A 16,239-nucleotide genomic window follows, 5' to 3' on the forward strand; every position below is an offset into this window, starting at 1 on the left:
GTTTAGTCAGCCATATCCTAATATTCTACATTATTATAATACATTTATTATACTTAAAACTGATACTTCCTCGTTATACTCTCAAAATAACCATATACTAATGGTACATACATGAAGGGGAAACCTACAATGTTAGCCTCCTTTTTACTCTTTGCACAGTCTAGGTACAACAAAAGATTACAGACGGACACAGGGAACCTGTATGCTAGAGGAAGTATGGGGCGCAGACATCGCAGGGCTATGTCAAAAGACGCCTCGCAAAGTGAACAGACCTGCGAAAGAGTTCCAGAAAATTCTGGACGAAGTATATGGACAGATAAACAGAAACATGGGGATGTATAGAGACACTACTAACCCCGTGGTTTCCCCTAACTAAATCTCATACAGACAAAGACACAATAATACAATAATTTTTTGTTACTCTTTCTTTGATTTTAGGCCCTTTCGGGCCATTTTTATAGAAATAAGAAAAGCATCGAAACTAAAAATGGCCGAATAAAATCAAAATTCTGAATAATAGCCAATTATTGATAGCAGAACTTAAATGCACGCCATCTGGAGAAAGGTATGAATACCTGAAGCCAGTATGGCGACAAAAGATAACCATGGGATGATGATGGAAACAATTTTCGAGTGTTCTATTAATTTGGCTTTGAAGATACTGTCTGCGAGTCATGTTACGTGGCTGAGTGTGGGGAAGGAAGCTCCCGACCAGCATGAGACGTACGCCAAAATGGAGCAAACGGTCACAAAGGCGGCGTATAGAAAAAATAATATCATTGGAAGAATGAGTACTGCGGTCGTTTTCCCATGTTTGGAGGAAAATGGCATCAGGGGCATCCTCCCAGTGAAAGCTATCTCGCAAAATATGATGGACAGTTGCTTCCTGAAAAACCACGAAATTCGACAACTAAATTATCAGGCCATGTTAGCGAAGATGTGTCTACATAACGCTGGAGGCGACAGACAAGGCTATGTCCACATATAAAGAGTAGAATGATGGATTTCCAAAATCAAGATAGTGCGGCTCGTCAAATAGGACGCAGCCTAACCACCCTCGAGTAACTACGCTGAACAGAATGAGAAACGATTCACAGATATTCACACACATTAAACAATAGCATTTTTATTTATTTTTGTAGCGTTTTACCGTTTATCATTAGAAAGATTCCATAGAAAGTAATTCATAACAGAAAGAAATTCAAAAAGAAAAGTGAAAAACTTCTCCATATATATATATATATATATATATATATATATATATATATATATATATATATATATATATATATATATATATATATATATATAATACTTAATAGATAACTTGGTGAGAATTTGATTGTAAGCCATAGCCCTTACAAGGATATCTAAAGGAAACACACAGTATAGTGTACACATATAGCATGCACTGAACTTTGGAGATCCCTGGCAAGAATCAGAGAATTTGGAAGGAAGTAACTCCGAAATAGGTAAAGGTCTATGTTCGGATGAACAAACTTCGTAGGAGGAACCAGCCTGGGTACCTCAACATTAGAAAATTCCCCAGATCAAAAACTTAGCTAAATAAATTTTTGTTTCTCGAAATTATAACAAAATGTATAGCACACAACATCGAAGACCTTATGGGGTTCACAAACACAAAAAAAACTTTTCTTTGTTGTTCTTGGCAAATCAGGGAGGGGGCATCTGTCTTGTGTCCCCAAAAGTGGCTTTATGTCATAGCCAACTGCACTACCTGGTCAAACTGTTAGATGAAATCATAGCTACTTTGACAAGCCAAGATATATATAAATAGCTACTAATACAATGTCTTTCGTTTTTTACATCATCTTCGCGAAACATTGTTTACAGTAAAATTGTGCACAAAAACGTGTTGGAATTGGGTGCCGCCGTCAAAAACACATGCTCAATTCGATGTACGTGTTGGTGTGGCTTCAAAGTTTGCTACAAGCAATGTTTTGTGTACACAAAGAACACAAAAGTTGAAACTACTTCTCTAAGTTGGTTTTCTTGCCGGAAATACTCTGCCGTTTTTTTTTTCTAAACACTTCAACCATTTTTTCAACCAGCTGAGAGGGGCTGAGATTTAAAGCTAATGCGGAAAAGCCAGAAAATGGTCCAAATGCCCTGACACAGAATGGCGAAACTGCTAAATATTGGATGGGTTGACGGTATTTAAACACGTACAGAACGCATACCTAACAGCGTGTAGTGTTGACAAAGACCGCCCTTTGCATGCTGCGCCAGCAGATAGGGATCTGTAATCTTCGTCTTTTGTATGATAGCGTAAAAACAGCGTATTTGGAACATATCGTTTTTCTGCGAACATAACACTACTGCGAACAAAACCAAGGTGCGCCGAATGGCAACCAGCAACGGCCATGTGGTGAAATTTGGCGTATGTGACTAGAATATGAACGATCTAAATCATGAATCAGATATTTGGGTGACTTTGGTTCATCTAGTTTCTAAACTATGAACATGTTTCCTTTCATCTTAACCAATGTTACCAACATACTGGAACAAAAATTAACAGTCACGGAGCACTAATGCACTCCAAATTTGTGTTTGCATTATGCGGCAGTAAAATCCAGATGTATTCTGTTTACAGCTGGATGTGTATTATACTGAAACAAATGATACAATGCTCAGCTTTTATTCCACCCGATGGATAGCAAGAAATTAGAACAGAGGGGCCCCGGATGGCCGAGTGGTCAATAGCTTTCGCCTTTACCGATCACTGCCATCTCACCGCTGCCCGAGTCTCGGCCTCAGCAAATGCGTGTATTTGAGAAAGCTTGCCAATAGTTACATGTGGGTCGGTGGTTCTTTTGGGGGTTTTCCCAGGTTCTTCCTCCACCTGATATACTGGGCACCATGTATAACCTATGTTGCGCTGAGAAATGGCGTTAAACCAAAATAACAGCAACTAACAGGTAATCCCATCAGTCGGAACATATCAGGTAATTCTCAAGTCATAGCAAAATACTCTTGTATATGACGTTGTGAACAATGCCGCTACAAGCATATACTGTTGGTCCTGGTGTCGGGCCTTTTGTTTCATTTCCGAAGATTTAATCAGAACTATTTCACTCAGAGAGCTGTCATTAGATTTATGTTATTCTGAAACCTTGTTTATTTTTCAGAAACTTTGTCAAATACAAGTACAAATATATCATTTGGGGGATTCCGTAGAAAGCACGAGGTTATAATAACATTAAAATGAAACAGCGGCTTCAAAAATTCCACTAGCTCTGTTTCCAATATTTAATAATGCTGGTATCAAACATGGGACCCTCCGATTACGAATCCAACGCTCTATCAACTGCCGCGGCTAGTAAAGATTTTTAAATAATAACATTATGAATACCGTAGATTATGTTTATCGAGAAGATTTATGCTACAATAAAGTTGGCCTTTTTGGAAAGTTATATTTTATGTTAAGATTAAATATTTAAGTGAGGTTAAGAAAGTGAGGTTTATAAATGTTGTCCCGTATGTGTATGTGTCATTTTAAAAAAGTGTTCACAAAGACACTTAATTGTATTTATATTTACTTTGGACTCTTTAAACAAGGTGTTTCGAAATCGGCATTAGCATTGTGTGATTCCAAAACTGTCCTGGACACAGTAAAAATTCAAAGCTTACAAATCTTGCCCATTTGTGGAAATTCGGAATTGTTGTGGAATTTTTAACGGCAAAATAGCAATTCCAACACAAGTCTAATACATTTTGGGATTATATTTCTATTTGTAAATCATTGCGATTGTATTCTGAGCCCATGGTTATGAATATTTTATTAAAATGGTATTTTTATTGCCTCAAAATGCATCATCAAAATTCCGTATTGATTTTTATGATAATTTCAATAAATATTAATAGCGTGCGAGACCTAGACGGCTCTCTTGAGTATTCAGCAGACAAAATGGTCATATTGGACAGTCATAGAGCAAAACTTTGTGTCAGAGCTAGCACTGATATTAGAAATGATGAAACCAATACTCACCAGATGAAAGAGATTAAACACTGCCAATGTCGCCCCTGAAAAATAGAACAAAACGTTATTCGATCAACGTACTTCCTTTTCTACCAACACACTGTCCTACTATCTATCTATCTATCAATCTATCTATCTATCTATCTATTTACCTACCTACCTACCTACCTACCTATCTATCTATCTATCTATATATCTATCTCTAAATAGATCCATATTAGGTTTGGTTCGAAGTTATATCATGGCCAGGTGAAGTACTGTACAAGAAAACACCATGATAGCCGGGCCGGACTCAACCAATCAAGGAAAATGATCCCGTATCGTTCTGGTCAAGAGTCAAAGGCAGGGGTCTCAAACACGTGGCCCGCTAAGCCGTATCCTGTGGCCCGCAAATGAGTTGCGTCACAAGGTTTCATGAGATATAATAAAGGGGATGTGGTCCTTGGGCCATAGAAAATGCCCTAATGCGGCCCTAAGGGTGGTTTGAGCTTGATAATCCTAGTCTAATGCTTTAACCGTCTGTCGACAGAGAGACCGAGAACTCTCTCTCTCTCTCTCTCCGGCTCGGCGTATATAACCACGTGAAAAAGCTTTGCCAGTAGCTTTCCGTGGGTGATTCTCTTGGTTTTTCCCTGGCTTTTCCTTCACATAGCTTATTATGTGCTGACAAATGGCGTTCGGCCAATAACAAAAAGAACATACCTATTTGTCTGCCTATCAACCAATCTCCACAAAGCAGACATTATATCAGGCTTCTCGCTCACCTTCCATCCTAACTATAACCCTACGGTATGAAAATATTTCTAGCTCTTTTGTAAATTTAAAACAAAATCTACGAAAGGGTGTTAAGAATAAAGGTTGCTCAAACACTGGGGGTAGAGGTGGTAGTTCGAAATTTATTTTTCTGTACCGGCCGCTATATTTACAGTTCTGGCTACTGTGAAATCGTGCTACTCCAATAAATAGGGATGACAAAACTGTGCTACTAAAATTTACCAAACGAAGCAGAAAAAAGATCACAATATAATCCCCATATAAGAACGATGCAGAGAGTGCTCATTTAGGAAGCAAACTGATTCAGGAAGATCAAATGTTTATTTATATGGAGAAGAATGTGATGATTGAACATCAAAGTATTTATGTGGCAAATCTACACATGTAGATATAGTAAATAACACATTAAATAAAAACATACACACAAAATGCGAACAGAAAAATGCGGAAGACATAGGACAGGTAGAATGACAGAAGGAAATAGAGAAATGCAATGAGGATCCCAACCAGCCAAAACAAACTATGGAGCAAGATGTGATCCTATGGATATGAATGAAAGAGCTATAGACCAAATTCGAGCTATTGATTTAAGTGAATGATCACTATATATAAATTCGCGCTACTGAAATGTTACTTCAATAAATGGGTATGAAAACATTTCTGAAGCAATCAAATTTAAGAAACAAAAATACCGTAAAGTCTCTAATAATGCTGCTTAAAACGAAGACTGTTTTCCATAAATTCAATCTCTGTTTTTGTTCAATCGTTGCAGATTGACATTGTAAAGTTTAACACATCAAACAATAAATTTAGCCGAATGCAAATTTACATAATTATCCAGATCACATATGAAATTAATTCCATCTTCGTAAGCACTGATTGATCATCATGTCTGCAGGGTTCGTACTGCTTACCTAGATGGCACGATTATAGCTGAGTGAGATTTGTAAATCTACAGAAACATTGCAGGATGTTTGAAATAGACAAATCAACATGTTTATTGTTTTCCATCTCATTTTGTAAATACAACAAGATTTGAGCATATATCATCCGAACTTATAAACAATACACATTATCTCTAGATACCGCGATTCGTTTTCGTGTTTGCCATGAAATATTTCTTTGCAAACTGGCAAGTTTATCACAATATATTTTTGTGCCATTATTTATGTTCCGTAAAATAAAATCTAATTACTGTGTTGTAGTTTGCACATGCTGTTGTTGCTCTGACATTGAACTAGATGCTATCGATGCTGGTCTGATGTGCCGTTCATTGCGCTTGCTTGCCAGCTGAGCTAGAGTAGATTAATAGAAACCTTCACGTGCATCGGTGTCGGATAAAAAAAAAAACTTCCACCAAATGATCAAAATTTTGCGTCAGACAAGAAGTTTCTCTGAGTTTCGGGTGGCAATTTTGAATACGAGAGTGGAAAGCCGAATGTCTGAGGCAAACTAATTATTAAGACGGTAGAGATTTCCTGTTTTGCACAATGGCATAAAATGAAGACCCATTTTCTCACATCAATAAGGTGGCGTTCTACAGTTTCGCAATTTGCACAGGGTTAGAATTTTAAAGAAAACGAATTACCATGGCTTTCCTCACTGGTTATACTGGCTATTTAAAAAAGACCTTGTATATCTTAAGTATAATTCAAAGAACCTTTAATTCCATTTATTTTGGTGTATAATTGACGGGTGTAATATGGATTATATAGTATACAGCTTGGCCTTACTCCAGATGTGCACCTTTCAAAAAAGTTCTAGCTCCACTTGGTCATTTTCACTTCCTGAACTTCAGAGGTAAATTGTAAAAAAAAGAGCCGATAAGTTATTTTACATTTTATATATTTGGTAATTCATTCATTGCACTTTAAGATCCTGGTATTGTCTAGTCTGGCAAAATTCATTTTCCCTGTTTTAATAGCTGCTATGGAAAGTGTACTTTAGACTAATTCATGCTGATTTTGTAGCACAAGGGAGCAGTCATTTTAGTTAGCAGTGTGCTTAGATCATGTACAATTTCCAAAAGTACAATATCCAAAGAAATATCATCCACATTACATTAATGTAGCATACAGGTATGCCAACATTCTCTCCACTGTGCATGGTATAAATGCAATGCAAAACCTTCACCTTACATACGTTACTCTCTCAAAAGTACATAATATCTGGTGAGCGCCCACTTAAAGAGAACATAGGTATTATTATTATTATTATATGATTTAATTTTGATTGTATGGCTGAAACATATAAGTCGCAAGCATCAAAACAGTCCTTTTGAATAATTCTCCTGTATTTCTCCCTACAGAACAGCATTTATGAGTGTTAGAGTCTCCAACAAGTCAAGCCCCCCCCCCCCATGATAAGAAGTGAGCTATTTTAAAAATGCACATTACATTTTGTCAACGTAGCAACCAATGTTATGCTGGATGACAGGAGCATGAAACTAGTCAGAATTATTTCTGAGATATCAACAATAAATTATAAATTTTACAGTTTGAAAAGGGATAGAACAGATTAGGTTCATACAGTCAAAGTGCAAAATATTTGCCGATTGGTTAATATGGAAGAAGCGAATTTGCTTTCTAATCATTTATTTTTTTAATTTATTGCAAATAAATGAAAAGAAACATTTTCACTATGCATTTCTTTTACTTATTGCAACAGTTTTAAATTTAAGTTGACTCTGTTCCTATATTCTAAGACTTATAAATTCCCCATAATTAAGGTCACTACTCACACAAACATACCTCATGGCAAATTATGCATGCAACAGCAAAATGAGCATAATTAGCTTATTTTCATGCTTAATATCAATATTAATGAAACATTTTATTCAGAACATCATACATAATGATATGAAAATAAAAAAATAATTGCATACATTTTTATATTTGTCTTCAGGTGGACTCTACAGTTTCGCAATTTGCATAATGTTAGAACTTTAAAGAAAAAGAATTTCCCCGGCTTTCCTCACTGGTTATACTGGCTATTTAAAAAAGACCTTGTATATCTTAGGTATATTTCAAAGAACCTTTAATTCTATTTATTTTGGTGTATGATTGATGGGTGTGGTATGGGTTATAGACTAAACAGCTTGGCCTTACTCCAGATGTGCACCTTTCAAAAAAGTTCTAGCTCCACTTGGTCATTTTCACTTCCTGAACTTCAGAGGTAAACTGTATAAAAAAGAGCCGATAAGTTATTTTACATTTTATATATTTGGTAATTCATTCATTGCACTTTCAGAACCTGGTATTGTCAGGTCTGGCAAAATTCATTTTCCCTATTTTAATAGCTGCTATGGAAAGTGTACTTTAGACTAATTCATGCTGATTTTGTAGCACAAGGGAGCAGTCATTTTAGTTAGCAGTGTGCTTAGATCATGTACAATTTCCAAAAGTACAATATCCAAAGAAATATCCACATTAAATTAATGTAGCATAGAGGTATGTCAACATTCTCTCCATTGTGCATGTTTTTAATGCAAACAACTTCACCTTACATACGTCACTCTCTCAAAAGTACATAATAACTGGTGAGCGCCCCCTAAACAAAAATAAATGATCGAAGTTAAAATGGCGTACTGTGATTGCTACTGTAACTTTCGAACAGCAAAACACCTACTAAACATTTCGTTATCTTAATATAGAGCGTTGAACGTTAGGTTTACACTGAAATGTTCGGTGTTAACTTTATATGACGTTGAAACACATTTTTCTTGTCCGATGGTTGAGACGGCAAAGGTAATGGCCATATACAGCGTCCAGACTAAGCACTGAAAATAAATTGCGGATTGATTTAAATGTGAACAGGCGAAATAGTCCACGATTCAGCTTTGCTCTTGAATACATTTTCCCTTCGGACATAATTATGAGGATATAATATGTTGGGAAAATGGTTACAGCAACAGCTTTTTCAACTAAAAAAACGGTACATAGAATGCAGCTAAGTCGATGGCTGCCTGTTCATAGGACACATAAGTTCAGCCGCTGCTCATTTTGATATGTCTGCATGTACTGTTTATCTTGATTACTGTCAAATAATGTTCTGTGAAGCTGGAAAGCATGAAGTTAATACAACCTCCCCTTCCGCCAACACTTACTTACTATATCTAGCTAAGTTGTTTTGTTCTTTTTCTCAGAACTATTTATCTGTTTCTATTTAACCTTTCCTAGACAGCCTCCTCTTTTAAATTGCTCGTTTTCAATACATCAAGCACATAAGTTTAACAACTCTTTTAAACTATTTTTATAGAACTCTGCACAAATATGAATAAACCGATAAAAATGTCTCAGATTTTATTAGCCTTTGCAATTCCTATGCATTTCCGAAAGTTGCCTTCAGCAAAAAAAAAACAACAGAAATACAGAAGTTAAAACAACTAGAAGCACTGTGGAAATAATTGTTTTCAAATCGATAGTTCAGTCGCCAAGAGAAGATAGTAGTACGCCAAGAAAGATAAAATTATCCAAGTTATAGTAATTTCTTCGCATTTCTATTTTCTGATGATTTCTCTAATATTTGAAAATGTTTACTGGGTACAACCGCACTAGATGCGGATTCTTTTATGCGATCTTGAAATTGCTGCACAAAAATATTTTACTTGGTGAATTAAAACACTTTGTTTTTTAGTATGAACCTTATTCAAGCAAAGCATGTGTGTGCACTAATACAAAGAAACAGAATTATCAATCTTGATTTGCTTCCTTTGAATCATATGAAGTCGATTGTTGGTGTCCACTTATGTGGTGTGTTCTTATCACTTTTGACTGTGCCTTCGACTTTGCTCCATCCTTTTTAGAAAAAGAGCGTACGGCCGTGTAGGTACAGTGGCTGTGTCTGCATGGGAACTATGCGACTGGATAGGTGCCAAACGTGAGAACCCGCTGCACGGGTTCGATTCCATCAATCATGAATTTAATGACACGTTTCTTTACATCAGTATCATTCGGTATATTATGATTTTGGGGGGCTACCAAAAATTTCTCACTGTTGTCAGGTTATATGCCTGCCATTTACACGAGACGTTTTTTTTTTTATGACAGTAGTTCTTTTTACAGCTCAAACCGACTGAGCTAAATTGAAATCCAATGTACAATACATTTTCAACTCCGATATGCTATTTGCAGACGGTAATACAGACAAGGCTCGGTTGACTTCTAAATGAAACTGGGATAATGTGATTATTTATAAGTAGAGACAGTGAATTATTTTTATAATACAAGTAACAGTTAATATATTATCCAGCACCAGGAAGTTAATAAATGTTCCATTTATGTGCCAAATGGTGAGAGAAAGCACTTCATTGTCACTTCAATGCACCCAAATTAATGTTTAATTTAACATCTTTTGCAAGCTATGAAACGCAACTATTTTCTTCCTTGTTATGAATAACTGTCCAATTTTTAAAAAATATTATCGTATCGAGACCTATTTTTAAAACGGACTTCATGGATCGACCCATGGGACTCGATCACATCTATTCAAATGACAATTCATTAGGAATCTGAACTAACTGGTTCAGCACTGTAATGTTAGTACTCTAGTGAGACGAGTTATATCAACCATAGTGTTTCATTTTCATAGAAATGAGTTTCACATTTTCGACCACATTAAAATCTTGATATTTACATAACGCACTGACTGTGATGAATTGGTGAATTATATCCATTTGAACCTAAACATCTGAACAGCCGAGGATCTTCGTGATTCATTTCAAAGGTACATCAAATCGACACAACGAGGTTTGATTTAATATACAGATATTTTATCGTGTCTGAAACATTAGTTCGAGCGATCCCAGTTGTATCCACCAACCGTATGTGAGACAGCGAAGTTCCACTGTATATGTACATGTCCAAAGAACACAAAACGTCGAATGATTAATCTTGATTGTAATAATTCGTTGAGTGGGTCTTTGAGATGGGCTGGGGTGGGTACAAAATAAAAATAAAACAATAGCGAAATATCATGATTTTTATGAGGGGTGAGTATGGGGAATCACAACTAAACCAATGGTGTCAAATCAACATGCGCAGCAACTATGCTAACCAAATTTCGAAAATGAAGAACAACATTTGTTTCAATCTGAAATTAAACCTTCGAACTTTGAAGAGTACAAATAATGGATTATTAAAAAAAGAAACAACATCGCTAATAACGCTCTGAACGCCAAATTTCTCTTTTATCGACTTTATTTTATTCTCTCTTTTATTGTGTTTAGAATCAAGCACTAAATCAATCAGTCAAATAATTGGCCAATTAATAAAACAGACCCAGTTTTATTATGTTAAATAATTATTCAATCAATAAAACTGACCTAATTTTATTATGTTAAATAATTATTCAATCAATAAAACTGATACAATTGTATTATATCAAATAACCGGTCTATCAATAAAACTACCCAATTTTATTATGTCAAATAATTGTTCAATAAAAAAAAAACTGACCCAATTTGATTATGTCAAATACTTGGTCAATCAATAAAACTGACCCAATTTTATTATGACACCTGTGCTACAAAGCAGGTGAATGAACATTTACGTCTAAGGTCTGTACCATATCAAGCAAGCATTCTAATTCAATGAAACCAAAATTTCTGTAACAATTTACCTGGACTAGCTTTGAGACACGAGGTTCCAATCCGGATTTTGGAGGATATCCTCAGTTCAGTTCTGTTTTGCCCGTCACCCCTGCTGCGGTATAGCTGCCCACAATAGATCGCCAGAGGATTCTGTCATGTGCTATCCCCTCGAGCTGACTCCAGGTGTGACCAATCTTAGTGATGTCTGCCTCGAGGTCGCGTCGCCAGGTGTTTCTTGGTCGGTCCCTTCTTCGCTTGCTTTGAGGGTTCCACCTCAATGCCTGTCTTGTAATGTTGCTTGGCGGCTTGCGTAGGGTGTGTCCTATCCAACCGCATATTCTCTTCTTGATCTCATCCTTTACCGGCAGCTGGGAGGTTCTCTGCCACAGGTTGGTGTTGCTGATGTTGTCTGGCCAGCGGATCTGGAGAATTCTTCTTAGGCAGCTGCTGATGAAGGTCTGAACTCTCTTTACGGTCCACTTAGTGGTTCTCCAGATCTCTGCTCCATAGAATAGGATTGACTTCACGCTGGAGTTGAACAGCCTGATCTTGGTAGTTAAGGAAATTTCTTTGGAGCTCCAGATGTTCTTGAGCTGTATGAAAGCTGCTCCCGCCTTTCCGATCCTTGCCTTGACATCTGCTCCTGTGCCACCCTGCTGGTTGATAATTCTTCCCAGATAAGTGAAGGACTCCACCTCCTCCAGGGGAATTCCCTGCAGTGTGACTGGGTTTTACTGACATAATTGATCTTGAGGATCTTGGTTTGAAGACCTTGGTCTTGTCTTTGTGGATGTTGAGGCCAACCTGTGCTGATGTGGCTGCCAGTGCGTCAGTCATCTGCAAAGTCCAAGTCCTCAGGTTGGCTCCTCAATGTCCATTGGATCCCATTTATCCGCCCATGGTGGACGTCTTCATAATCCAGTCAATGGCGAGAAGGAGGAGAAACGGCGACAGCAAGCAACCTTGCCTCACTCCAGTCCGCACTAAGAAGCTGTCTGTGTGTTGTCCTGCATGAATGAATCTGTAGGACATTCCGTTAAAAGTGGTCTTTATCAGGTTCACCAGCTTGGTTGGGATGCCGTAGTTGCGAAGACGTTTCCAGAGTGTCTCTCCTCATGTCCTGAATACAGTAACAGCTCTCCTGTCACCAGCCTTCTTTGTCCAGATTGAATCCATCTTGTCTCACTAATGCCCAGTAAGGATAGCTTGTAGTTCCTCATCTATCTCTGTTACTACCTCTGCTGTTTTTCCTGCCTCAAGCATTGTCCTCACGTTCCATGTTGCGATGTTAATTCTCCTGTTTAATAGAAGGGTGGTCTGCTTTATGGCTTCCGAGGGCTCGCGGCTTTCACCACATAGCGGCATAAGTCTTCCAGAAGAAGACCCTTCATCCCTCAGGCTTTCCATTTCTGATTTATCTTCTGTTGGCGTTTTTGTAGCAAGTTAGGTTTTACAGGATCGGGTTGCTAGCCCCACGCCCAACCCTCCTCCTTTTATATCCGGGCTTGGGACCGTCAGTGGCGGAGTTGGCGGATATAATGACAAAGTTGTATTTCTAATGTATTCTTGATAGAAACTGCAGCTTATATATTTTAAGACTAATGCATAGTTTAGACCAACTTTTTCGCGTGTTATTTTCGGGACGTTTTGTTCGCGCAATTAAGTAATCCTGAAAATTTATTTAATAAGCAGTGACAGTTAAACGAAATTAAATCGTCGCGAACATCTTTCACATCATTCATCCTCAACATTAGGTTAACAGAAACAATTTTTTTTTCGCGGGGGGACGGGGGCCGCAGGGAGAGAGGTGTAAATTATATGTCATGAAGTAGCTGAATGACCTATTTATTACTGATTCGATCTTTTGCATTTTCATGACTTGCATAATTTCTTCCAAATTTTAACTGTCACACACGAAGCGCCTCCGGGGGAATTGGGTGTTCAAAAACTTCATATGTCTTGGTGAAAATTGATGTGTTTCTGTGAAATTCTAAGTAAGCATTAAAGGGGTATTATTATACGTATTATTTCTAAGATTATCTTCATGAACAAAGGTTGATGGCAAGTTCTCCCTAACTCTTCTCCCTCCCTCGCCTTTCGGGAAAACAAATTCCAAAAACTAAGAGTTATTACAGATGATTTTCCTTGTGATTACACAATTTTATATCATATGACACATGTCAAACTATTAAAAATTCATATGGAAATAAAGAGACCAACAATAATTATATGCAAGTGCAAGACTGTGCAGTTTCTGCGGTCTCTAAAAGTTTACTAACTTTCATTCATATCAGACAATAATTAAAAAAAAATCTGCACCCGCAGTTTTCACTGATAAAATCATGCAAACCCATATCTCATGGAAGAAAAAGAAACTAGCAATAAAGAGTGACCATCATCTATGTTTCTGCAGAAACAACCATAATGAAGCAATGTACAAAGAAGTATGTGTACTTAGGTCAACAGGTTAAGGATGTTTATAACGGCACTTTCGATATATTACTGGTTATTTAATGCCGAGGAAATGGGAGCTTCGTGTTTTCCAAAGACACAACGAGGAAGGCAACTTGTTACCTTGGTTTTATGAATCTGGCAATCCTTCCTTAACTATATTTTATTAAAAAGACCCTCTAACAACAGAGTTCCTATTGCACCATAGCTGGAAACGTAACAAATAAACGTGAACTCATTCAACATTTCCATACAATAAATGTTCCATTCATCTGTTCGGCACATGTACTGATCGTTGTGCACATGCGTATCAAACGAATGATGAATAATGGGATTCTATCTTTGCTATAAAAGAATTAGATATGAGTCGACCTGAAGCTTCCAAAATGCTCAAAGCAATCACCGCGTGTGAAGCACATTCACTATCGGTCCAGCCATTTTGCATTTACACTTCGGCCCTCTCTGCATCATCTATCTATGGTAATGTCAAAACGTGTCCAGAACACTACTCGATTGTATTCCAGCGCTTTTTGAAATGTTTCGAATGCTCAAGACCTTCAATAGAACCCAAATTATGTGTAGCTTCTTTATTGGCTAGATGATAAACATTGCAATTGCAGTCTGGATTAAGTATGTGTGTGTGTGTATGTGTGTATATATATATATATATATATATATATATATATATATATATATATATATATATATATATATATATATATATATATATATATATATATATATAGAGAGAGAGAGAGAGAGAGAGAGAGAGAGGGGGGGGGATTCAATAGCTCTAATAGACCATTACCCCAGTAGTTTTAAATCGTTGTGGTAAAAATGGTTCAGAACAAAATAATTAGATCCATCACTCGAGCATAGAGATAATTATATACTTGTATCTGTACGAAACAATTATATTAGTCTAGCGGACAAAGGTGATCGAACTGTAAAGGCCATAGTGGAAGGTTTGTTGGTCCTGTTCCACCTAACATCGCTCAAAACACATAGGAATGTGGCTGTGTAATACACTATTTTTGATGTTATTAAAATCTATGAAACAATACCACATAACAAATCACAAATGCTAGACCGCGGCGAACTGGCAACTCTGTTGAAAATATCTAATGATCTGGCACAAATTCCAGATGTCCTACCATTACTCTATCTAGGGACTTGTAACCTTTGCAAAAGCATTCCCGGAATGAATCGAAATTACGCATTTGATAAAATGGCGAATAAGATATACGCTATCTTAAAGGCTTTATCTCTACGCAAACATCCTATTGATCAATTTTTTGAAAAACAATTCTTGCTAAAATATGTACAGGTCGTCAGATTATAAGAACGAAGAACTCTCTGCGTTAAGGACTAATGTAAATTTGCTTTCATTTTTACTTCTATAATTTCATTCAATTTAATTTTAGGACCTGTATTGCAGAAATATATAATTAAAAAATCAAAAAACAGAAAATGACTACTCTTAAAAGCAAATAGGATGGTTGCGCGGAATAATTCATAAGGTGGCGAAAACAGATATCTTGACAAAAGTATATGGTGAAATTCTTGCGTCAATGAAAGGAATGACTGTATTTTTATTTGATGTGTTCCTGAAAATGAAACAGTTCAAAACTTTTAATAAATTTTGGGTTTGTTTTAAATTTCACATTCGACAGGTCTATGGAAAGTTTAAAGATCTGATGTTGGAATTCCTTTGGCTACGACATTTGTATTGCTGTTCATGATAAATTTCAAAATATTGATTTACACCTTAGTTTTATGATCTAATCCGATTAAACTAGTTCGATTTTTATTTTTTTAAAAAAACACTGAATTTATATTTTGTGATCTTATCGTATGCATTGTACTTGTTATTTTTTCCATAAACTAAAACATTTTTATACAACTCATGCATTAAATTTAATTTTAAAACTCGTGTGTTAAATTTAATTACACAACACTTTATGTTGTGACTTTTGCTTTTTAATAATAATAATAATATTATTATTATTATTATTATTAGTAGTAGTAGTAGTAGTAGTAGTATAAACATACATCATTCTCACAATATGATACAGTGGGATTGGGTACAAGTTATAACAATTTAAAGTAGATCTTTCACTACATAATACAACTTTTGACATATTCTTTACATATATTTCAATATTACAACAGTGACTAATGAAAAATGATTGGATGGAGAGAGAGAGAGAGAGAAAGAGAGAAGGGGTACTGTGACAACATTCGCGATTTGAATAAATTATTGACAACGTCCTGTATTGGTTATATATTTAGATACATATTGTATAATTCTATATTTTTCATTGGTATCGACCATCTCCAAAGCAGTAAATCTAAGCTAATGCCTGGCTATGGCACTGAGAGTAATTTTTTCATCAACCCGGTTCGTTGCTGACTATACTTGGGA

The 16,239-nt window shown here is 36.3% G+C and overlaps 1 protein-coding gene across 6 annotated transcripts in view; it reads right to left on the minus strand.

The window, feature by feature from the left end:
* LOC149805701 (dopamine receptor D2.L-like) overlaps positions 1–16,239 on the minus strand; it is a 61,395-nt gene that overhangs the window by 31,936 nt on the left and 13,220 nt on the right. For 4 of the 6 annotated variants that reach the window (XM_089950354.1, XM_089950357.1, XM_089950359.1 and 1 more), the window contains exon 2: positions 4,010–4,044. In XM_089950354.1, the coding sequence (XP_089806480.1) occupies positions 4,010–4,044 (35 nt within the window). Of the gene's footprint in view, positions 1–4,009; positions 4,045–6,507; positions 6,571–8,416; positions 8,553–16,239 lie in introns of those variants that run through there. The other 2 variants (XM_089950356.1, XM_089950358.1) reach the window with 2 other exon arrangements.

Source organism: Sinohyriopsis cumingii, chromosome 2, assembly GCF_028554795.1.
Source record: "Sinohyriopsis cumingii isolate HCF-2022 chromosome 2, ASM2855479v2, whole genome shotgun sequence".
Taxonomy (NCBI): Eukaryota; Metazoa; Mollusca; class Bivalvia; order Unionida; family Unionidae; genus Sinohyriopsis; species Sinohyriopsis cumingii.